The sequence below is a fragment of the Aspergillus piperis genome (genome assembly GCF_003184755.1).
Source record: "Aspergillus piperis CBS 112811 unplaced genomic scaffold BO85scaffold_12, whole genome shotgun sequence".
NCBI lineage: Eukaryota > Fungi > Ascomycota > Eurotiomycetes > Eurotiales > Aspergillaceae > Aspergillus > Aspergillus piperis.
In genome coordinates, this window is record NW_020291602.1 from 730,168 (window position 1) to 751,437 (window position 21,270).

The 21,270-nt window shown below is 53.0% G+C and overlaps 7 protein-coding genes across 7 annotated transcripts; 4 read left to right on the forward strand and 3 right to left on the reverse strand.

Moving 5' to 3' along the window:
• Positions 1–1,739: 1,739 nt before the first annotated feature.
• BO85DRAFT_53879 (putative C2H2 finger domain protein) lies at positions 1,740–4,852 on the forward strand. The gene is made up of 5 exons (XM_025665466.1): positions 1,740–1,915; positions 2,041–2,771; positions 2,829–3,092; positions 3,156–3,851; positions 3,916–4,852. Exons 1-5 carry the CDS (start codon positions 1,910–1,912, stop codon positions 4,793–4,795), a joined length of 2,577 nt encoding a protein of 858 aa, XP_025514496.1. The 5' UTR covers positions 1,740–1,909; the 3' UTR covers positions 4,796–4,852.
• Positions 4,853–5,060: 208 nt separating this feature from the next.
• On the reverse strand, positions 5,061–5,753 carry BO85DRAFT_450601 (uncharacterized protein). The gene is made up of 3 exons (XM_025660416.1): positions 5,501–5,753; positions 5,296–5,422; positions 5,061–5,207 (listed from the first exon to the last, which is right to left on the reverse strand). The coding sequence occupies exons 1-3, from the start codon at positions 5,624–5,626 to the stop codon at positions 5,152–5,154; spliced, it is 309 nt and encodes a 102-aa protein (XP_025514497.1). The 5' UTR covers positions 5,627–5,753; the 3' UTR covers positions 5,061–5,151.
• Positions 5,754–6,813: 1,060 nt separating this feature from the next.
• On the forward strand, positions 6,814–12,260 carry BO85DRAFT_53920 (chromatin segregase YTA7). Its single transcript, XM_025665467.1, has 3 exons — positions 6,814–6,994; positions 7,193–9,282; positions 9,336–12,260. Exons 2-3 carry the CDS (start codon positions 7,215–7,217, stop codon positions 12,227–12,229), a joined length of 4,962 nt encoding a protein of 1,653 aa, XP_025514498.1. The 5' UTR covers positions 6,814–6,994; positions 7,193–7,214; the 3' UTR covers positions 12,230–12,260.
• Positions 12,261–12,689: 429 nt separating this feature from the next.
• BO85DRAFT_423597 (Sec63 complex subunit SEC66) lies at positions 12,690–13,956 on the forward strand (the record flags this gene model as incomplete). Its single annotated transcript, XM_025658012.1, has 4 exons — positions 12,690–13,068; positions 13,136–13,464; positions 13,582–13,746; positions 13,777–13,956. The coding sequence occupies exons 1-4, from the start codon at positions 12,969–12,971 to the stop codon at positions 13,954–13,956; spliced, it is 774 nt and encodes a 257-aa protein (XP_025514499.1). The 5' UTR covers positions 12,690–12,968.
• Positions 13,957–14,274: 318 nt separating this feature from the next.
• BO85DRAFT_450605 (pentatricopeptide repeat protein) lies at positions 14,275–17,083 on the reverse strand. Its single transcript, XM_025660417.1, has one exon. It carries the CDS (start codon positions 16,993–16,995, stop codon positions 14,422–14,424), a length of 2,574 nt encoding a protein of 857 aa, XP_025514500.1. The 5' UTR covers positions 16,996–17,083; the 3' UTR covers positions 14,275–14,421.
• Positions 17,084–17,242: 159 nt separating this feature from the next.
• Positions 17,243–20,058, forward strand: BO85DRAFT_450606 (putative origin recognition complex subunit 3). The gene is made up of 8 exons (XM_025660418.1): positions 17,243–17,356; positions 17,407–17,622; positions 17,680–17,753; positions 17,807–18,041; positions 18,096–18,235; positions 18,281–18,554; positions 18,603–18,724; positions 18,774–20,058. Exons 1-8 carry the CDS (start codon positions 17,294–17,296, stop codon positions 19,759–19,761), a joined length of 2,112 nt encoding a protein of 703 aa, XP_025514501.1. The 5' UTR covers positions 17,243–17,293; the 3' UTR covers positions 19,762–20,058.
• Positions 19,719–21,181, reverse strand: BO85DRAFT_478922 (uncharacterized protein). Its single transcript, XM_025662920.1, has 5 exons — positions 21,065–21,181; positions 20,890–21,009; positions 20,758–20,836; positions 20,586–20,722; positions 19,719–20,522 (listed from the first exon to the last, which is right to left on the reverse strand). Exons 1-5 carry the CDS (start codon positions 21,105–21,107, stop codon positions 19,903–19,905), a joined length of 999 nt encoding a protein of 332 aa, XP_025514502.1. The 5' UTR covers positions 21,108–21,181; the 3' UTR covers positions 19,719–19,902.
• Between the last annotated feature and the right edge of the window lie 89 nt (positions 21,182–21,270).

Here is a 21,270-nt window from a genome sequence, read left to right on the forward strand (position 1 = left end):
AAAAAAAAAAGAAAAAAGAAAAAGACAAGACAAGAACAGAAAAGAAAAAGAAATTCAGAACGACAACTACTATCCGTGGGGGGTAAGAGGAAGAGAACGACGATGATGAGGAATGATGATGGCTGAGAATAATTGCGCCGAAGTCAATACAGCCCATTACTAGCGAGAAGTCTAGTCTGTCGGACTATTCTTCCTCTTCCTACTATCTATCAATCCATCATCCATCATCCATGGGTCCAGAGGGTCCTTGTGTCGCCCGTTGGGATCGCATCTCGATCGGATCCCGAGTGCCAGTAGAGGAGGGACGATAGCTGGTCCTTGCCATTCTCCATCCATCCATCAATCTCTCTCCATCCATCCATCAATCAATCTATCCATCCATCCACTCCTGTCGACCCAGCCTATCGGAAAGAGGATCTATCGAGTCTTGTACCGTGGGTCGGCTTACTGGCTCTGACAGGTCCGTCTGGACTAGCTTGGATGCTTAACGGGATGGATGGAGTCTACCGGCCTCTCTAGACCGGCTCCAGTTCTCCAGCAGCTTTTACCCCTTCCCCCAGCTTCGTTCCACATATTGTAGAGTCTCAACCTGTCACCGCACTCCTCTCTGGTCTGCTGGGATCGATCGATCGGGGAAGCGCAATGAAAGTGCTAGCCAAAAGACCTGCAGCAGGAAGACCCAGTGGATGGAAGGATGAGTGAGCATTAACTAAGGATGATCGGCGTGGCATTCCTTCTGGCCTCCTCTTCTCCAGCAATGCCAGCTTGCGGAGACCTTGACGTGGGACATGCCATGACCATCCGCTTCGATTAGCTCGTCCTGTCAGAGCTTTCTGATGGGGCCCTGGGATGCCTCTTTTTCTGGATTGTTGACTCAATTCCTCCCTCACCTCGACACGTTATCGCGTGGGGGGGGGGAGGCATTTTGAGGGTTTGTAATGGAGATCCTCGGTCGATCCTCTCTCTCTCTCTCGGTCTCTCTCCAGTTTTGCTTTTTCCGGCCTGTCGTCTGTTCTCTGTCGGTTTTTATTTTATTTTATTTTACTCTTACAGTAATGGTATAATTATTCGGTATATTAATTTATTCTTAATTATTATTTATTTTTCTCTAATTTTATTTTCTACTTGCATTATTTCCTTTTTCACCTCTTGGACTGCGTATTTTCCATCCACTTTGCCATTGTTCCCCATCCAACTATTCGCTTACTGCTTGCTTGTGCTGCTGCTGCTGCTGCTGCTGCTGCTGCTGCTCCTCGTCTTCTTGCATGCTTAGTTCCAGTCGCTCTTCCTATCGTTCCCCCTCTTTCGCTGTCTTGCTTTTTTTGTGAAATTTATTATTTATTTTTTTTTCTCCTTCTCCTCTTCTGCTCGTCTCGTCTCTTTTCTCCTCCCATTTCTTTTTCTCCGGTTCATCGGTCGCTCATCCGGCTGATTTCCACTCTCCTCCCTTTCTTTTCCTGCTTTCGTTTAGCCCAGGTGTCTTTCTGGTCGCCGACCACGGCTGATTCTCCCCTCCCTCTTCCTTCTCCTCCCTCCTCCTCTGGTCTCCCAATATATTATTCCTTCTAGTGATACGCGGCCGATCAACCGGCTCTCTATCATTTCCTTCTTCTCAGCTGGGACCCAGTGCTCGACAATCTCCTAACCCAACGATTTCACCCCGAAAGGGAAAAAGGAACCTGATCATCAATAGGAGCATTGTGGCTCATCATCACCGTCTCGGTTTAGAACCCGATCGGTTCCCTCACGACGGGTTTCGTCCCCTCTTGCTATATGATAAACCTCCCAGTGTCCGCCCTCTCCTCCCGTCTCGCCAGAGGCTATCTTCCTACTCGCCAATAACACACCGAGAAAGCGGGTGAGCTTACTCCTGTAGGATCTGCTTCATCCTGCCATTATCACACACATCATGAGTGTATGTTGCAGGTTTCCTTTTGTTTATTCCCCCCCTGAATATTCAGTCATGCACCGGCGGGCGGGATATATGTACATGCCCGGCCGGCCAAGAGACGGGCCCAGAGCTGACTCTTGGTGACACAGACATCCGATCCCAGCAAGCCCTGGGAAAATTCCAGTGATATCCTACAAGGCATTATGGGCACTCGGGCAGTGCCTACGTCAGGTTCTTCGCAGGTCGACCTCTCATCCGACGGGCTGTCCCCGTCCGACCTCACGCTGGGCGATCCGGCGTCATTCTTGGGCTTCCAATTCGCATCCGAGCCAGCCATTCCTCATCCTAGTCATCCATCCATTCTTCAACCATGGTCACTGTATCACAAGCAGACATCCTCGCCCCTCCCCCAGCTATTCGATGCCTCCGCCTACCCTCCGCTGGCACGATGGAGAAACGACCAAGAGGCGTGGAACCCGCTCCAAGTAACAGGTGGGCCCATCTATCCTGCTGCGTTCGTTGTCCCGCGTTCGCACCAAGTCTACGGCCTTGATCGCCGATCATCAAGTGGACATCACAGCACTCCCTCCGAGGCTGGTAGTCAGTATACCGGGATCCATCTGTCCGACTCGGGATATAGTACGCAGGGCTGCACCACACGCTCTGTGGCTGCATCATACGCCCTCGAGTCGGCCTGCAGCCCATTCCTGGCACCTCTCGACCACGAGCAGGATGATAGAGTATCCGCACTCGACCTCAACACCGCCCCATATGGTGACGCCATGGATGCGTTGGACTCTCCGTCCTTGTTGTGCCAGGACGTGATCAAGTGCGACTACCCCGGTTGTCAATGGACTGGCAAGTGTCCTTCCGACAAGAGGTGCGTTCCCTTAGGTGCTTGCTTCAGTGAAAAGGGCTAGGAAGCTGACTGTCACAGGAAACACGAAGCCAGACATAAGAAGCTCTTCAAATGCGACGAGCCGAACTGCACCCGCAAAGAGGGGTTCGGTACCATCAACGACCTTGCTCGTCACAAGAAGTGTGTTCACAAGCAGGAGCCTGAGCGGGGGCCGAAAGTCCTCTACATGTGCTTTGGACATAACTGCCCACGCCGGAATAAGAAATGGCCTCGATTGGACAACTTCCGTCAACATCTTGCTCGTATGCACAGTGACGAGGACGTTGAGGAGCTGCTACGGAGGTAAGTCACTTGAACACTCTGCATATCAGCTACACAAGATGGAGGCATTAACATGTTATCTAGGTCGCATGAGTGGTATGAAACCTGCGTGAAGCCGCAGGAGCTGGGGTCCTCTTTCATTGATTCCCTGTCGGAAGAAGCGCCAACCCTACAGGCCGAACCAGTCTCCCAGTCTGAGAGCCTTGCGAAAGATACAATTCAAGGCTCTTCGGCCTCACCAGTTAGCGTTGATAGGGGATTCCCGTCTCCTGAAACCCTCACACCAGATACCGTCATGCGAATGAATGAAGAGTACAACGACCGTAGCGCTGACGCTGCATCGGTCCAACCGCCGCTTGCAAAGCCACTCCCTAGCGAGCTGCCCGCTCTGAGAGCCCTCAATCTGGAATCTTCGTTGGATCAAAAGGGTCCCCTACCCGCCCAGCTCGACACCGCCAGAAACGGAAAGATGGACGACATGGTCAATGAAGCTGCAGTCAACATGATCAATGCGATGACAAAGGCCATGAACACCAACGAGCGAAGACGGAGCCAGCAATCCGAGTCTGGGGACGAAATTGTCGACCAGAATGTGGAGCTGTCGGACCGCAAGCGCGATATGCTACAAAGGATCTTGTCCGCTGCCCTCGATCGTCTGTCAGGGCCGTCTGGCTCCAGCCACGCCCCTTCCCAAGCCACTCCGGATGAAGACCGTGAGAAGAAGGGCTGGATTCAATGTGAATTTTGCACGAAGCGGACACGTCTGCGATGTGAGATGAAGTAAGTGAGCCTTGGTGTTTCTTTGAAATCAGCCGGGACTTTGCTGACTGAGTCGTTTTGAAAGGAAGCATAAGAAGCGACACGAACGGCCATATGGATGCACATTCTCCAAGTGCAACAAGACTTTCGGCAGCAAGGCCGATTGGAAGCGCCACGAAAATTCCCAGCATTTCCACGCGCAGTGCTGGCGGTGCACCCTGCCCGATGCCACGCAAGAGGGCCTCCCGTGTGCGCGCCTATTCTACCGCCAGGAGATATACGTCCAGCACCTGAAGAAGCATCACGAAACCGATGATGACGAGGTCCGGGCGTCGCTGTGCAACAATCGGATCAACCGCGACGGTGATCCGCGTCCCTCGCACTACTGGTGCGGTTTCTGTCGGGTCCTGCTGCCCCTGAAGACACAGGGAGTGGGCGCCTGGAACGAACGATATAACCACATCGATGTCGAGCATTTCAAGAAAGGCGAGCGCGTGGAAGACTGGCTCCTCCCCTCTGGACATCTAACCAAGAGCCAAGAGCGGGACGAGATTAAGAAACAACGGGCCGACGGTAACGGTTATGATAGTGAGCCGGCCATGGATGAAATCAGCGATGACGAATCCGTGAGCAGCGAATGTGCTGCCGAGCACGAGCCACTGCAGGATGACTTGATGGCAATTGACGAGGAACCGACGCCCGAGACCGACTCGTTGCAACACAATCAGTCTAATTCTTACCCTCAATCGTCGAATTTGCGGAAGCGGAAATTTCCGGCGCTGCAGTCTCCAACGAACCCTCACAGAGATACCGCACAGATGGCGGGTCTGGACAAACGGTCAAGACTCGATTCCTCATGGGGATCGTTCTATCGTGGTGACGACACCATGCAGTCGAGTCGGTTGCCTCACGAAGGCAGCTCGGCTTATTGTGTCGGTCTAGCCTCGCACGAGGGGATGCAATAACTTGGCACGGATCAAGCGGTGCTCCACCATCTTTACAGTATTGATGAGCCTACTATAAAAAAAAAAAAAAAAAAAAAAAAAAAAAAAAAAAAAAAAAAAAGAGGGGGGGGGGGGGGGGGGGGGGGCATGTAACTTTAGCCACGTCCAGTCACATCATTTGTTTTGTTTTTCATAGCGTTAGGATACACACATATATATAACGAAGACACGCATACCAACAATCAAGATTCAAGAACAATATTACCAGTACTACAAGCACTCGGCATAGACATGAATATATAAATATAAGATAAGTAGGGGTATATATACACTCCAAGAGACAAGTAATAAACCAATTGAACGAGGCGACGAAACGCTTATTTTTGCGCGCCGGTCAATTCCTTAGCCTTCTTCTCCAGCGCCTCTACCTCCTCTACATGGGATCAGTCAGCCACATTTCTGTCCTTCACTTTCATAACAGCACAAGAACCAATATTAAGTAGAGGATAAAGGACACTTACTATTCTTCTCCGCCTTAGACTCATCCATCTCCAACTTCAGCCATGTCCAGTGGATGACCTGATAGGTGAAGATGGCACCGAGGAAGACCTTGGCGAAGGGACTCACGAAGAGTTTGTAGCGGGCCATCTGGTTGCATGGGTTAGCATTGAATTGACTTTTGGTGAGACAGTCAGGTAAAGTAGATGAACAGATGGATATACTTACTCCTTCCCTATAAGCACTGGATGATGACGAGTCCTGGCTCCATCTGGCAGTGGAGGTGGACAGGGAGGCCCGCTGAGTGATGGGGATCCGGGAGCGGAGGAGGGGGTTGAAGGAGCGGGAGAACATTTTCATGAATTTCTATGGTAGATATTAGATAGAATAGAAGTGATAATACATATGATTTTTTTGGTTTATGTAGTAGATATGTATTGTTATCTCCGCAAGTTGGAAAGTTGCTTTCGGCGAGAGAAGACGGACCGTGCTGACTCAGCGATGCCTTCGGGCCAAACAGTCACATGATATCAAGCGAGAGGCGAAAGTCGAGAACACGCGGGGAGGGGGGCAAGGAGTTTAAGGGCGATAAGCTTCGTGGGGAAAAAAATCGTGGGCTGCTATTTTTATTTTTTAACTATCTAGGCACATTATGGGGCTGAAATGTGGTTCAAGATCTACGATGTTTTCTATGATTTTATCTTGGGAAAGGTACTGAATTTTTGGTGGGTTATGATTGGAAAGGTTGTAGAAGATATTGTTTAGTTTGAGGAGATATTTTAGTTTTGGTTTTGTGTATTCAGTCTATATAGAAGGTGAAATTGGGGAGTTTGTTGTTCTGGGGTATGGAGGGGGGATGAATGTTGTTATGAAAGGAACGGGGGGGAACAGGACGGGAGAAATAGCGAAGATAAGAATGGGAAGGGCTGATACTTGTTTGGTTTGTGGTGCGCACAGTCCTGGATTGGCGGCTGCGCTAGACTACATTAGGAACTGGTTGCTGGTTAGTAACCACTCGGGGACGGGTGGGTGGTGGCCTGAGGCCAGCTACCGGGCACTGAATTGCCCGCGCAGTTCAGCTGCTGCTTCTCTTGTGTCTCTCTCTCACTGCTTGTTGCTGTGAGCATCTCCGGTCTCTTGATCTATCCATCGTCCTCCTTCCCCGGTGGATTTATCTATCACTTTGGCCACTCTGGAGAATTCTTTTTTTTCCTATTCATTCATTCATTTTATCATTTTCTTCTTCCCTCCTCTCCATCGGGGATCCAATCCCCTCCCCTCCCCCTGTGCTGAGCAGCTTGCATGCGACGCGTCCCTTCCGGTTGGTCAGTCCGTGAGCCTCGCTCCGTTCATTTCATTTCCCTGCCTTTCTCTCTCTCCTCTTGCTTTTGGCGCATTGCGCTTCGCCGTCGTCTTCTATTTTTTATTTCCTTTCTTCCCTCCCACTCCCTCTCCTACCCTCGTGTTGTATTATTCAACGGCCTCTGTTTCCTTCTCCATTAATAATTGATGGCCGTTGAAACCTGCTTCCATTGTGGGTTTGCCTGAGAATCTACCATCATCGTCGCTCGTTGAGTGAGAGACCTCTCCATCGCTCGCTCTGTGTGTGTCTGTCCGAGTGAGTGTATTCGAGTTTTGCTTCCCCTTCTACCAGCCTTTCCTGTCGGACTGCAACGGGCCTTTTCCATTTCCCCCATTCACTTTCTTGTTACATTGGCCTCTGTAAGTGCCACTGTCATTCTTCTCCGCTGTTTAATCGCCGCGGCGGGACATCTTCCCCGTCTCTGGCTTCAACTCCACGCTTCATCGCCCTCGTGCTTCTTGTATCTTCTCTACTCTCTGTCATTCTCTCCATCCTCTGCTTGCTAATCCATCACTTCCTCGTCTTGCTCACCCTACTAACATGGCAATTCGCAAAAGATCCCCTGTCTGGCGCGGCATCATGCCTCGTGCTAAGCGCTCCATCGAGGAGTTGGCCAATAAGTCCGACTCGGACGATGACGACTACAGCGATCATCCCGTGCGCTCATCTCGACGCTCCGCCTCTCGAACCAAGTCCAAGAAGAAGTCCAAGCCCGTCAAGAAAAGGGCCCGTCGCGATTCCGACGACGACATCATCTCCGATGACGAGATCTTCGACGAGGCCGAGGACCTTTCATTCGCCGAGTCCGAAGAAGAGGAAGATGATACCAACGCTCAACGCAACGCTCGCGGGTTAGTCGCTCGCCGGGCCGCTACCAACCGTCCCCTCTACAACGAACCCGAATCCAGCAGCATCGAAGACGACGATACGGACGATGACGAACGCCCTAAACCCTCGCCCCAGAAACGCAAGAGTACGGTGGTCACCCTGAAGGTCGGCGACGCCTTGAAACAAAACTTTCAGGGCCCCCGCCGGGTCACTCGGCGCACGCGGGATCCATCGGAGGATTTCCACGCCCTAACGACGTCCGGACGACATATGGAGACCGTCGAACGAGGAACCACACGGAGCCCTGAGATAGAGCGGCGTCGGGGGTCCCGTGGCTCGAAGCGGGCCCCGGTGCTCGATGAGGAGGAGGAGGACTTGCAGCCGAAGCAGGAGGATGAAGAGATGGTCGATGAGACCACCATGGAGATCAAAGGCTCTCAACTCGAAATTATGGAAAGCGATGTTCAGATCAGCTTTGAGGACGGCATGCCGCCTGCAGGACAAGAGACAACCACAGCAGATGATGAAGGGTTCGTTCCAGAGTCTGAAAATGGCGATGCAAAGGAGGGCGGCGGCGGCGACGATGACGACGACGACGAGGAGGATGAGGGCCCGACGACACGAAGGAGGAATCGACCCAACCGCAGCCAGCAGGCAGACGACGAGGCCGAGCAGCCCGAGGAGGACGAGGCTGCACAGCCGCGCCGGTCCAGTCGAAAGAAGCCGAAAAGTTCACAACGAAAACGCCAAGACGACGAAGAGAGTGATTTCGAGCCAGAGGAAGAAGAGTCTAATGACGACGACGAGATCTCACAGTCTGGGAAGTCGCAAGCTTCACCACGCAAGGGAAGTCAGGCCCATGAGGAGGATGAGGACAGCACCGCCGGCCGTCGCCCGGGTCTCCGCAAACGCGCGTCCCGATCCCGGGGACAGTCCGAAGTGGGTGCTGACATCGCGGAGGAGCTCGCAGAGGAATTGGAGGATCTTCGCGGCGGTCGTCCTCGTCGGCGAGTGCAACAGGAGATTGTTTACGAGAAGCCTCGCCGCAGTCGCAAGGATGTTGACTACCGCATCATCCGGCCTGATCTGATCCTGCCCATTGAGGAGGCTGAGAACGAAGTCAATGAATCCCCTTCACGCCGCGGCCGGGGAGGCGGCGGCAACAGTTGGCAGCGGACCCTGTTTCCCACATATGGGCCATTCGGAGGCGGCGGGCCGTCTGCCATCTTGGGGCCCCCGGGCGCACCGGCTGCTACGGGTGGGGTAGACAGCGATAGCAGTGACGACGAGGTTATGCAGCATCCCAAGGGTGGTGCAGGGGGTTCCATCTCGGGCCCTGCGCAGCCTGGTGCCGGCCTCTTGGGTACGCAGACTCACAGCGCCGATGCAGCCCAGGGCCACGCCGGGACGCCTGCAAATCTCGGCAAAGTCAAAGACAAGCAGACACTGGCTGATGCTGACCCGTTGGGTGTGGACATGAGCGTCAACTTCGACAGTGTTGGTGGCTTGCAGGGCCACATCGACCAGTTGAAGGAAATGGTGTCGCTGCCGCTACTATATCCAGAGATCTTCCAACGCTTCCACATCGTACCTCCGCGAGGTGTGCTTTTCCATGGACCCCCCGGAACTGGTAAGACGCTGCTCGCCCGAGCATTGGCGAACAGTGTCAGCTCGAATGGCCGTAAGGTGACCTTCTACATGCGCAAGGGTGCCGACGCTTTAAGTAAATGGGTGGGTGAGGCGGAGCGACAGCTTCGGTTGCTCTTTGAAGAGGCTCGAAAGACACAGCCTAGCATTATCTTCTTCGATGAAATCGATGGTAAATGAGTCCCCTTTCTGTCGGGAGAGTATTGAAAGCTAACAGTGCTGTAGGATTGGCACCTGTACGGTCAAGTAAGCAGGAACAAATCCATGCCTCGATTGTATCCACTCTGCTGGCGTTGATGGATGGTATGGATGGACGTGGACAAGTCATCGTCATTGGCGCCACGAACCGTCCCGACTCGATTGACCCAGCTCTTCGACGCCCTGGTCGTTTCGATCGCGAATTTTACTTTCCACTGCCCAACAAGGATGGCCGACGTTCTATCCTGGACATCCACACCAAGGGCTGGGATCCACCGCTGCCTGGCCCCATCAAGGATGAGCTGGCGGAGATCACCAAGGGCTATGGTGGTGCTGATCTTCGTGCCCTCTGCACAGAGGCAGCCCTCAATGCAGTGCAACGACGATACCCCCAAATCTACAAGTCTAACCAGAAGCTACTCATCGACCCGAAGACCATTGAAGTGACTCCCAAGGATTTCATGTTGGCGATTAAGAAGATGGTCCCGTCGTCGGAGCGATCAACCTCGTCGGGTGCCTCACCCCTGCCCCCCTCGGTCGAGCCTTTGCTGCGCACGCCTCTCACAGAGATCAAGAATTTGTTGTCTTTGATCTTGCCGCAGCGAAAGAGGCTTACAGCCTTAGAAGAGGCGCAGTTTGAGGAACCGGAAGGATCAGGAAGCTTCCAGCGCGAACAAATGCAGCAGGAGTTCGATCGCTCCCGGGTGTTCCGTCCTCGCATGCTGCTCCGCGGGCCGCTAGGAATGGGCCAGCAGTATCTGGCCGGCGCCCTTTTGCACCATTTTGAGGGACTTCATGTTCAAGCTTTCGATCTCCCTACCCTGCTCAGCGACTCGACTCGGTCACCGGAGGCCGCCGTCATCCAGCTTTTCGCCGAAGTCAAAAGGCACAAGCCGAGTGTGATCTACATCCCGAACATCCAGGCTTGGACTGATACCGTCGGCCCGGCTGTGATGTCTACGTTCCTGGGTTTACTGCGGTCAGTTCCTCCGACCGATCCTGTGCTGCTATTGGGCGTGCAGGAGTCGGCAGGAGAGGATATGGACAACGGTGTGCTGCGGAACTTGTTTGGGTATTCAAAGAAAAACTTTTACGATCTCAGAGCGCCAGGTAGCGAGGCACGCTACGAATACTTTACAAAAGTCATTGACTACGTCAAGACATCACCTGCACACCTTCCCGACCCGGAGAATCGGAAGAAGAGGGAGCTGGAGACGTTGGAAGTTGCACCTCCACCGCCCCCTAAGCCGGCAACGCCCCTCTCCAAGGAGCAGCTCAAGGCGCAGAAAAAGAAAGACCACCAAACTCTTAACCTACTCAAGATCCGCATCCAGCCTATCATGGACCAGATCAAGAAGTACAAGCGGTTCCGCACTGGCGTTATCGATGAATCGCAGATTCGCTACCTTTGGGAGGAGGAAGACCCGAACATCGTGACAAGTGATCTACCAATTGAACAGCGGACCACCTTCCGGCCGTTTGAGAAGGCCTTCGACAAGAATGGAGTGCCTGGGTTGCGCGAGGCCGTGTCGGGCAAATTCTTCTACAACCTCGAGATAGTCACCATCGAGAAGCGGCTCTCCAACGGGTACTACAAGCGGCCCAAGGACTTCTTGGCAGACATTAAGAGGCTCGCCAAGGACGCCCGGCAGCTAGGAGAGCAGGAAAGACTGTTGCGCGCCAACGAATTGTTGTCCAATGTCGAGGTGGATATTGCTACCATCGAGCAAACTGAGCCCGCACTGGTGACGGAATGCGAAGGGGTCTACGTGCGAGAACTGGAGAGGGAGAAACTTGCCATCGAAAAGGCGCGCAAGGCGGCGGAAGAAGAGGAAGCAGGCCTGATCGGTCGCGCGGCGGCAAACCGAGTCCCGCACGGCAACACAGAGTCGGGCCCATCCAGCGGGCCGGTGGTCCTAGGTGAGACGTTCCCGGACCTTGGTCCGAAAGAGACGGCCCGACCGGTGACGCCTACCCGTCGGTCGACAGTGAGCTTCATCACTAATGGCTACCATACCGGGGGCGGATCGGACCTAAACGATCTCAGTACGCATGCGCTCACCAGTAACGGTTCGCATGAGGAGCGCCCGGATGGTGATGGTGATACTTACATGACCAACTCGGATCATTCTGCCGAAAGGGAGACACAGACAAGTTCGTTTGGTCCGTCGGCGCAGCCCAAACCTCCCTATTCACACACAGCGCCATCGCAGCAGGTGCGCCGGGAGTCGGGAATTTCAAGCTTCTCGCAGAAGGGCCCCATGACGCCCATGGCGCCCGGATCCCAACCTCACGAGTACACTAACGAGGCATCGACGACACAGACGACGTCGGACAAGAAGTCGTCCGAGCAGTCCTCGGTGCCAAATCCGTACACGCAGAGTCCGGTAGCCACTCAAGGGATGCGACATGATTTTCCCGATCTCACACAGTACCCGGACCGGGTATCGCAGGAGGAACATCTTCCGGATACGCAACAGGGAGACAGCAGCCAGCCGTCACCCCGACCGGCTGCCGATATGGCGCCGCTGGAAAATGGCCCGGCGCACTCGCAGCCACGGGCTCAGCCGCCGGTACCCCTGTTCGACCACCCAACCAAGCCGGCAGCGCATGTGCCGGCGGGAATGCAGTCGCTGTTGAACAATGAGGACCTGTCGCCGAAAATAACGCTTGACCTGGAATACGTGCAGAAGCTGCACGAGCAGCTCACACAGCGGACGAGCGGCTGCAGCGTGGAGCAGCTAGAGCAGATCAACACGAACCTGATGGACTACCTATGGCAGACGCGGGGAGAATGGAATCGGAGCAAGGTGGCAGCGGGAATCCAGGACACGTTCAACGAGGTGCTGGAGGACATGCAGGCAATGCAGGAGATTGGGCCGATCAGCCAGAAGACGAAGGAGCAGCTGTATCCGCTGTAGATGGGAAGAGCGTTTTTCATGTGTGATTGCTTTGTGGGATACCATCATACCCCCTTTACCTTTATACCTCTTTGAAGCGACATGGATTGTATCGTATGTTTATACCTGCTTGTCTTGAATATTGTTTGTTGTGTTGCTTGCTCTGCGTTGCTCTTTTTGCTACTGGTACTGATTTATGGGCGGTCATTTGTTTGGATCTTGCATGTATCTGGGCGTGCAGCGTATTGTTGCCGACGTGTTGAATTAGCTGGAAAAGGCTGTATTCTTGTAGATAGACAGGGGAATGCATCTACGATGGTTATACTATCTATGCAGTTACTCTAACTGCTATGTTTGACTCTTGAGTATAGTTAAAAGAAGTAGTTGTAATTAAATGGCTGCTAGGCGGTGGCATGTGACGGGCCAAGACACCAGGCTGGCCTTTCGTCGATCCTCGCTTTCTTCTTCCATCTCCGCTGCTCCGCCGCAATCTTCCGCCCACCACAACCACCTTCACCCATTCAACACTCTCACCCCCGGCTGGGTTGATCCTTGCAGGCAATTAATTGACAACTGCAAGTCCATTCATTCGTTCATTGCATCTGTCGCGAGCATATACACCAAGACTTCTGTCCCTACTATGACCTCTGTCTAACAAACACACCATAACCAACCAACCAACCAACATCACCGCCCAACCCAACCTACACTCACCACATACCAAACACACCACACACAGAAACCACAACAACAAACCAAAATGGTCAACTGGCTCACCCTCGCCGTCCCCTTCGCCTACCTCGGCGTCCTCCTCGGCTCCCTCGCAACCTTCTCCTCCCTCTACCGCAAGCGCAAAGCCCGTACGTCCTTTCCCCTTCCCCCTTCTTCCTCCTCTCCCCAAAACTAACCAAATACCACAAAAACCAGGCAAGTCCCTCTCCCTGGAACCCTGGTTCCCTCCACACACACAACGCGACATCTACTTCTCCCTCCTACACCTCGACCCCTCCGCCAGCAATGATGCCAGCAAGAACCCCAACGGCAAGAAACTCCCCTCTTCCGTACCCGACAGCGTCCTGAAATCCGCTCTCCTGCGTCGCGCCATCGAAGACATCAAACGCGTCATGGCCCTGCGCACACAAAAGGGCGCACTCGCTATGCTCCTCCAGCGCGGTAGTGTCGGTGATGATCTGTGGCAGCGGTTTCTCCGTGCTGAGAAGGAAATGGAGGATGAGGTTAGGGATGTTGTTGCTGAGGTAAGACCATCCCCTCCCTTTTTTTTATATTTATATATATATATATATATATATATATATATATATATATATATATGATGTGGGAATTGTAATATACTAACTGGGGGAATGAAACAGGCAAACGCCTATGTTCCCGGCTGGGGCCAAACGATCTTCCAGTCGGCCAATGAAATGCTGAATAATGCTATTTTCCGGGAACGCATGGAGAAGCAGCAGGCCAAGTTGGAGGAAGAGAAGCAGTGGTGGGAGAAGAGGAAGGAGGGGTATATGAAGGAGTTGGATGTCGAGGCGGAGAAGAAGGAGGTGGTAGAGGAGGCCGGTGAGAAGAAGCCTGCTACTGCTGCGTCAACGACTACTAGTGAGGAGGGTTCCGGTGTTCCTACGCCTGCTACTAAGACGCCTGAGTCGTCTGGTGCGCCGCCTTCGGTGGCGGGGAGTGATGATGATGCGGTGTTGGTGGAGGCGGATGAGCAGAATGCTGCGAAGAAATAGATCTGATCTTCATCTTTTTTTTGCTAGGTTTGAATTAGGTTATATGGGTGCGGTGTATTATGATCACAATATATATCCTTATCTATTTCTGATACTGGTGATACTAGCAGCTATTAAGTAGATTGGGTTGATGGCTGTAGTGTGTAGGGTGATCAAGGTGGAATATCAAGTGCCACTGGTGTTGCGACCCAGTGAGGGTTCATGACACTGACATATAACAGAGTAGTTCTCGGTCAAGTATATTACCTGATAGTAGTAGTACTAGTACTAGTATTACCGACATTTGGGAACAACGTGGCTGAAGCCAAATTGAAGAGAGGGCATCCGATTCTATCATGATACTATAATATATTACATGTATACCACCAGAAATCACCATTTTATATATACACCCACACCAGCAACCTAGACAAGAAGCCAAAGAGACAGCCAAACGCCAACCATGCTCATAAACACCTCACCCCCCTACAACAACAAATCATCCCCCAGCGATACCCCCAAATCCACACCCGTAACCCCCATCTCCTCAGCAACCTTCGCAATCTCCTCTTCCACCGCATCGTGACCCTCCCCTCCAGCCGCCCGCCGACCCATCACCACGCGCAACAACTCCGTCATAACCTCCAACTGATACTGCTCGCGCTCGGGCTGCTCGAGATCACTCAGTTCCAGACCACGGGCCGCGAGCGCCCCGAGCTTCCGATCACTGAGGATATCTACGAGCCGATTCACGTGGCTGATATTCTCCTTGCTCTTCGGTGTACTGGACAACCGCCGGAGTCGGCGCTTGGGCGTCTCAGCCGGAACACCTGCTAACCGGGCGACCTGTAGCACGATCAAACGGGCCGTGGTGTCGTCAGGGAAGAAGCCAAAGTGCGCGCGCATGGTGTACAAGGCGATGAGCGTGCCAGGGAGGTCTTTGGAGAGACAGAAGCAGCGGATAATTTGGTCGTAGAGTTCCTTGGAGAATTCGACGCGGGTGGCGGTTTGTGCGCGCGCGGAGAGGTTGGTGAACCAGTGGATCATGTCGGAGAAGAGATGTCGCGCGGAGGGAAAGTCAGTTACGTAGGCGGTTCGGCCGCGGTCGTATTGTAGCTTGCCGCAGTCCCAGAGGCAGGCGTAGGTTTCGAGGTCGGGTTGTGTAATGGCGGATAGGGATTGGTATTTGTTCCAGAGGGAGCCGATGTCTTGTTTGCGGAGCTCGGCGTAGAGGAGGTGGTTCATAAAGTAGGAGTTCGGGTGGATGCGGCCGTCGCCGAGACATTTGACGAGGTATTTGATCATGTCGTCGTCGCTGCGCCGTGTGTAGTGGAGGAGGAGGATGGAGAAGGTCTCGATCGTAGCGGCTGGCATGGGCCGTTTCATGAACTCGGGCAATCGGACGTCCTCTGCGCTTTCTTGGTTTACGTCGAGTTGGGGGGCTTTCTCGGTGGAAGTGCGCGCCCAGACTTGGTCGATTCGCTGCTGGACCATGGCCCATCCGAGGCGTTCGGCTTTCTCGCGCGAGGTGCTGCTGCCGTCGCGTAGCCAGGCGGCAATGACTCCGTTGAGATGCTTTGCATCTGGCTTGACGCCACGTTCGTACATCAGCTCGATGACCATGGCGGCGGAGTCGACCTCGCCCATGCCAATCAGTTTCTTCATCCAGCTGGCGTAGAAGAAGCGGTTCTGGAACTTCCGTGGCAGGACGGTCAGGGTCGAAAGGGAGACCTTGTTCACGTCTTGTTCGGAGATGCTGGACGCTTGCAGGTTGCCTGCTAAGCCGACGGCGGCCTTGTAGAGAGAGGTTGAGTCGTGTCGGGGATCGCTGTTGGTTACCATCATGTCTTTGAATACGGCGATGGCAAGGCTCGGCCGGCCGGCTTTGAGCAAGCCAATGCTGACTTGGTCATAGTCGTCCATCGTCATCTTCCGTTCTAGGAATGCCTTGAGCTGCAGGTACATCGCCCATGCTTTGACTTCCGCTTCCTTCCCAGACTGTTTGCCCCAGGCTGTAATGACTGGAATCAGAATGCGTGGTTGCCGTGACTTGTCGTTTGCTAAAAAGGCCAGCGCAATATCTTGTGCGCGCTGAGGATCATTTTCTGCTGCAAATAGCCGGACTCCTAATTTCCAGTATGCCTCCAGGTCCTCTTTCCGTTGGCTGAGCTCAGCCTGATATGCTTCCCATTTCTCTAATGCCACTTGAGTATCCCCGCATTCATGGAGTGTTTCGATGTAAGAGAGAATACGAGGCGTGGAAAGGGTGAGGCCAGCTGATAGCGAGTCTTCAGCCAGTGTGCGTGCCCGTGCGGTTTCCTGGGGTTTGGCGGACTTTTTCAGGGCCAGGGTATCCCACAGGAGAGTCAGCGTCTCCTCAGACAAGGACTCCACAAATCCTGGAACGACCTGTTTGCATCGGCGATACCACCTCCACAGTTCCTGTTCCCAGCGCACGCTAGAGTCGCCGCTTGCAATCCGTCGAAGGCATTTGTTCAACTTGTCGGCATACGGCTGCAGGTCTGAGTTCTCCAATTCCACTTCGTATGGGCGCCGCACAACCAGTGTACGCGAATCACCCTCCTCGTCAGACTGCCAGTTCTCCTCTTCCTTGACCAGGGTTTCGAATTCGTTCTTCAAGAGACCGTCGAGCTCTTTCTCGTAGAGATCCTTGATACTGACATCGGCTGCCCCAGCCGCCTCATCCTCCTCATATTTCCGGAGTGCTTCCAGCGCAATAGCCCTATCCTCTTCGGGTAATTCTCGAATGAATTGACTGTTTGGACCAAACGGGCCTTCCTTCAGCTCTTCCAACTCCTGGGTCAGGCGGGCGAGTTCCTTCTCGGCGTCTTCCTGCTCGGCGCGTCCCTCTGCTTCCGGATCGACCTTCCTCCGTGTCTTGCTCTTACGAGTATCCTGCTCGTAGAAATTTATCTTGTCTTTGGGACCGCCATAATGTATGGAGCGTGGCGCTACAGCGGCGAATGCTCGCGGGAAGAACGGACTTCCGCGGGCCACATGCTGATACCAACGAGCTCCTCGGACAGCCTGGCGGAGCATCAAGTATGGGCGATTAAATCATGGAACAAGGTTGTATGAATATGCAAAATAACACCGACCGACAGCTGTAAGAAAGCACACGAAAGCGAGAATTGCAGGAAGATGATGGAGAAGAAGAATAAGAATGGCAGCTCCGCGGCGGAAAACCATTTCATCCCGATCGGGACTAGCGCCACCGCGAGCTCGATCGCCGCAAAGAAAGTCACTCCATGAATCAACTCGTCCCATGCTTCTTTTTAGCCCGCAAGCAGTCCCTTTCAATAAGCTCCATTGCTCCTTGTGCTAGACACTGGTCATCATGGATCTCGGCTCGTTAGAGGTGGAGGCAGCCAATGCGCCCAAAGATGGCACCAACAATCAGGTACCGCTCCCTCAATGCCCTTGTCGCGAACCCGTACTTACGGACCCAAGGGTGTGTATATCTACACGCCCGCCGATCAAAGCAAATCCTCAGGGGAACGTCCCTCGAAACGGCGCAAGGTAGCTCCGAAGAAGGAAGAAGAACAAGACGGATCGAAAGCACATCCCTTCGTACCACTCCTCAACGGCGAGGAGGACGAGCAGTCCGTCGAAGCGCGGTATAAAACATACCAGCAACTATGGTCAACCCAGGAGGCAAAGATTCAGGTCAGTGATGTATAGTTGGAAGAGATTATAGTGGTACATGACTAATATCTGGGCTAGGAAATTCTAGATGATGTCGACTCCGAGGTCCTTTCCAATGTTTCGTCCTTTGTCCGCTCGACTTCTCCTCAAACGTAAGCGCGCATACTCGCTCCCAAGGATTGACTGCATGTCCTGACAATTGCAGGTACGATGGCTGTATCCCGGCGGCATTAGTGACCGTGGGTTCCAATGTCTCATCGCTGGCTCGCTTGCTGGCCAGACTCAACGACCAATTCACCACGGCGGGAGACGGTGGAGCTATTGTGCTGGAATCCGGTGATGCGCCTAACCTCAAAACGACCCTCAAGAACATTATCCGGTTTGCTATCACAAACACGGAGGGGAACGATGGCTATCAATCTTTCCTTACAGACCGAGAGGTGACTATGTACAGTCCAACAACACAACAGGGCATGCGCTAAATGCCAAAACAGGGCCCTAGACTCCTCGGTTACGATCTTGACTTGCTGGGCGACTATGTGAAGCGGAAAGGCATAAAGAAGCTGGTTCTTGCATTTCGAGACAGTGAAGCCTTCGATCCGGGCATTCTTACGGATCTCTTGTCTCTACTCAGGTGAGTCCATCCCCGAATTGTGTGGCACTGCGGCTGATTGTCCAGCTCCTGGCTTGATCGGATACCATTCACACTCTTGTTCGGCATCTCGACGTCCGTGGAACTCTTTGAGGGGAGACTGCCGCGGTCAACTGTCGCCTTATTACGGGGAAGATATTTCGAAATACATGAAGCGAGCAACTGCGTTGACCGCATCTATGGGAGGTTACAAGCAGAACAGGATGGGAAGATATGGCTGGGAAGGAACATCACGAATGTTTTGTTCGAGAAATCCAACGATTCCTTCCAGACGCCGGAGGCCTTCAGTCGAACGGTTAAGGTATGTTCAATCTGATCGTGTGTCAACCCATTTAGCTTACACCTGTAGTACGCGTACATGTCACATTTCTTCGCAAACCCGTTGGCGGTGCTCCTTGCAGACGAGGTGGTTCCGAGCATGCGACAGGGTCTTGTGTGCGAGGCGATCCGGAATCTTCCTTCTTTCCGATTGTAAGTCAGTTGCTCTTCATCATGATTCGCTATACTAAACTCGTAACAGTTATTGCGAAGAATTGATTGAGCAAGGCTCGGCCAAGCAAGTGCGTGACTTGCTCGAAAACGATGAATTTCTCTTTCAGCAATGTCTGCAGCACTTGAAAGACGGACAGCAGAAGATGCGCGATCTCTTTCAGTGCGTCAAACTGACGCACCTGCTACTGAAGAAACTCAGCCTCGTCAAGAAGACTAGCATATCAGAACTCTCAATCCGTGCACTATCAGGAGAGCTCCAAGACTCGCAATTGGTGACCGACATCCTCCAATCCGCAAAGACACTAGATTCCACCACCCTCCTGGAAGTACTAAATATCCTGCCTAGTACATTAGCAGACCGTCCCGAGCTACAGCAGGTCAAAACCGAATTCGACGCCTTAATACAATTGTATCAAGGCACCGAACCCCTTCGCACCGCCTATGACAAGCGTCATTCCGTCGTCGCCACAACCGTTGTCCAGCAGCGGGTGAAGCTCAGCAAAGGCAAAGCAAAGCTGCCCCAAGAGCACGTTGAGTATACCCAAATCATCGACCGTTTCCACGCCCTGCTCGAAACATATTTCGAGCAAACTCTCGAGAACCCGCAAGATCTCGTCCTGCATGAGATCTTCCTCTTTGACATGAGAAACCCTCTGAAAGAGATCTTCTCGCCACGGCCACGCTTCGCAGTGGAACGAGCCTTGTCTAATCCATTCGATTACCTCATCTCAGACTCCCCGGAGAAACCCGAGGCTGCTGCTAGGGTGTCCGCGAATCAGCCCGCCACGTCTATTCTGTATCAACTGTATCTGGAGTCCGGGTCACTGGTCAATGTTTATGACCTTTGGCAGGCATTCTATGCGGTATTTGAAAGCGAACAGGGCGATTCCTGTGATGAACGCACTACCATGGCCCTGTTTTACCGCGCTTTGTCGGAACTCAAGGCACTGGGTATGGTAAAGAGTAGCCGCAAGAAGGCAGACCATGTGGCGAAGAGCGCATGGATGGGTTTGTAGATTTATATTTACTGTATATTAAGCTATAGTACTCGTCATCATCACATACGGCGACTTTCATACTCGAAACCAAGGGTATCATAAAGAACATGCAAAGCAACCATCATCGCTAATCGATCCCTCATCCATGTAGCCCATCGTTCATGATTCGGAAACAGGCAACTGTATAATGTCATCGTTTCCCAATGGGCGTCCTCCATCGCTCAAAACCATGGCTTCCCGTCTGCGACGTCTAACGGCTTGTTCTTCAGCGGTGCGAAGACGCCGCCCTGGAACTCGTCTAGTCCCGGCCGTATCTTCCCCATCAACCATCCACACATCACTATCGTAGTCATCCTGATCATTCTCTTCCATCAAGCTGCCCATCAACCCGTACTTGCGCAGCTGCTTGGCTCCCTCGGGATGGGAAGACAAGGTACCGAAGATAGCACTCATCACGGTATCATCCATCCACCAAGTCTTCATAAGAAGCACCACATCCTGTCTTCGGGAGGGCTCCGATAGGGCGCACGGGAACGGGTAGTTGACTAGCCAGCGGCTCACGATGCCGGCTTCTAATGCGGCGGGTACATTCTCTTGCAGGATGATATTCAAAATACTAAGTGCCTTCTTCTCACCAGGAGGTCTTGTCTTTGGCAGGATGGGGGAGATTGTGTTTGTTGTTTCTTCGACGTGTTCGTCGGTCAAGATGCACAGGCAGTCAATGAGTGCGTTGTAGGTGGCTGGGTCTTTCAATCGGCTGCATACGGAGGTTCGTGAGACTGCACAGACTCATTAGAATAATGTGAGCTCATAGTAAGGCAATCTAGGTAGTTGATGCATACGAGCGCGGTTAGAAACAAGAAAGTGCATGGCAGTCAGTGCTTTGCCCCGCCGTTGTTTGTTCCTGGTTGCAAGGTCTCTGAGAAGCAGGTCTCGTGTCTCGCCCTTGGTGGATCGTTCAGCGATAATGCGCAGAGCCCTGTAATCCTATATTAGCTGGTCGCTATTGCATACATCCGATGCCGGTCATACGCTGCACGGAGATCATAGCTGGTGCTATCGGAGAGCTTCAGCAAGGTGTCTAAGTTCAATGCTGTACTGATAGATTAGCCAGCGTATACATCGCTAAAGTGCACACCGACGGACCATCCTCCGTCCCCTCACTGATCATCTTATCCTCCTTCTCAACATGTTTGATTTCAGTCAGTTCGCGCACTCGGCGGAGGTCCGTGACAATCCCGCGCACGGCGAAGAACAGCGAGACGCCTGGACACAGTTAGTTCTTGCTAAAAGACATCCATATTAAGATCGACGAACATACCCAGACACACCCACACAACACGATCACTCATATGAGACCCCATGGTTTATCTCGACAATTCTGGCAGCCGATGAGATAATAGTTGCAAGTCCAGCAGCGGAGGAAAAGCGGGGAGTCACGCGGCAGCCCCAATAGTGCCGGCAGAACCTGACCCACCGAGGCGGTAAGCCCACTTTTTCTTCGGCCAAAAAATTCAGTGGAGATCC

What these genes read in the sequence shown, in the direction of transcription:
- BO85DRAFT_450606 (XM_025660418.1), top strand. Translation starts at nt 17,294, where the DNA reads ATGGATCTCGGCTCGTTAGAGGTGGAGGCAGCCAATGCGCCCAAAGAT. An exon ending in AAGATGGCACCAACAATCAG is followed by an intron (nt 17,357 to 17,406) that starts GTACCGCTCCCT and finishes TACGGACCCAAG; the next exon opens with GGTGTGTATATCTACACGCC. An exon ending in CCTTCAGTCGAACGGTTAAG is followed by an intron (nt 18,555 to 18,602) that starts GTATGTTCAATC and finishes TTACACCTGTAG; the next exon opens with TACGCGTACATGTCACATTT.
- BO85DRAFT_53879 (XM_025665466.1), top strand. An exon ending in GTTGAGGAGCTGCTACGGAG is followed by an intron (nt 3,093 to 3,155) that starts GTAAGTCACTTG and finishes CATGTTATCTAG; the next exon opens with GTCGCATGAGTGGTATGAAA. An exon ending in CGTCTGCGATGTGAGATGAA is followed by an intron (nt 3,852 to 3,915) that starts GTAAGTGAGCCT and finishes TCGTTTTGAAAG; the next exon opens with GAAGCATAAGAAGCGACACG.
- BO85DRAFT_450605 (XM_025660417.1), bottom strand. Translation starts at nt 16,995, where the DNA reads ATGCTCCGCCAGGCTGTCCGAGGAGCTCGTTGGTATCAGCATGTGGCC.
- BO85DRAFT_478922 (XM_025662920.1), bottom strand. Translation starts at nt 21,107, where the DNA reads ATGGGGTCTCATATGAGTGATCGTGTTGTGTGGGTGTGTCTGG. An exon ending in TGTTGTGTGGGTGTGTCTGG is followed by an intron (nt 21,010 to 21,064) that starts GTATGTTCGTCG and finishes AACTGTGTCCAG; the next exon opens with GCGTCTCGCTGTTCTTCGCC. An exon ending in GCGTATGACCGGCATCGGAT is followed by an intron (nt 20,723 to 20,757) that starts GTATGCAATAGC and finishes ATAGGATTACAG; the next exon opens with GGCTCTGCGCATTATCGCTG.
- BO85DRAFT_53920 (XM_025665467.1), top strand. Translation starts at nt 7,215, where the DNA reads ATGCCTCGTGCTAAGCGCTCCATCGAGGAGTTGGCCAATAAGTCCGAC. An exon ending in CTTCTTCGATGAAATCGATG is followed by an intron (nt 9,283 to 9,335) that starts GTAAATGAGTCC and finishes ACAGTGCTGTAG; the next exon opens with GATTGGCACCTGTACGGTCA.
- BO85DRAFT_450601 (XM_025660416.1), bottom strand. Translation starts at nt 5,626, where the DNA reads ATGTTCTCCCGCTCCTTCAACCCCCTCCTCCGCTCCCGGATCCCCATC. An exon ending in CCAGTGCTTATAGGGAAGGA is followed by an intron (nt 5,423 to 5,500) that starts GTAAGTATATCC and finishes CCATGCAACCAG; the next exon opens with ATGGCCCGCTACAAACTCTT. An exon ending in GTCTAAGGCGGAGAAGAATA is followed by an intron (nt 5,208 to 5,295) that starts GTAAGTGTCCTT and finishes GATCCCATGTAG; the next exon opens with AGGAGGTAGAGGCGCTGGAG.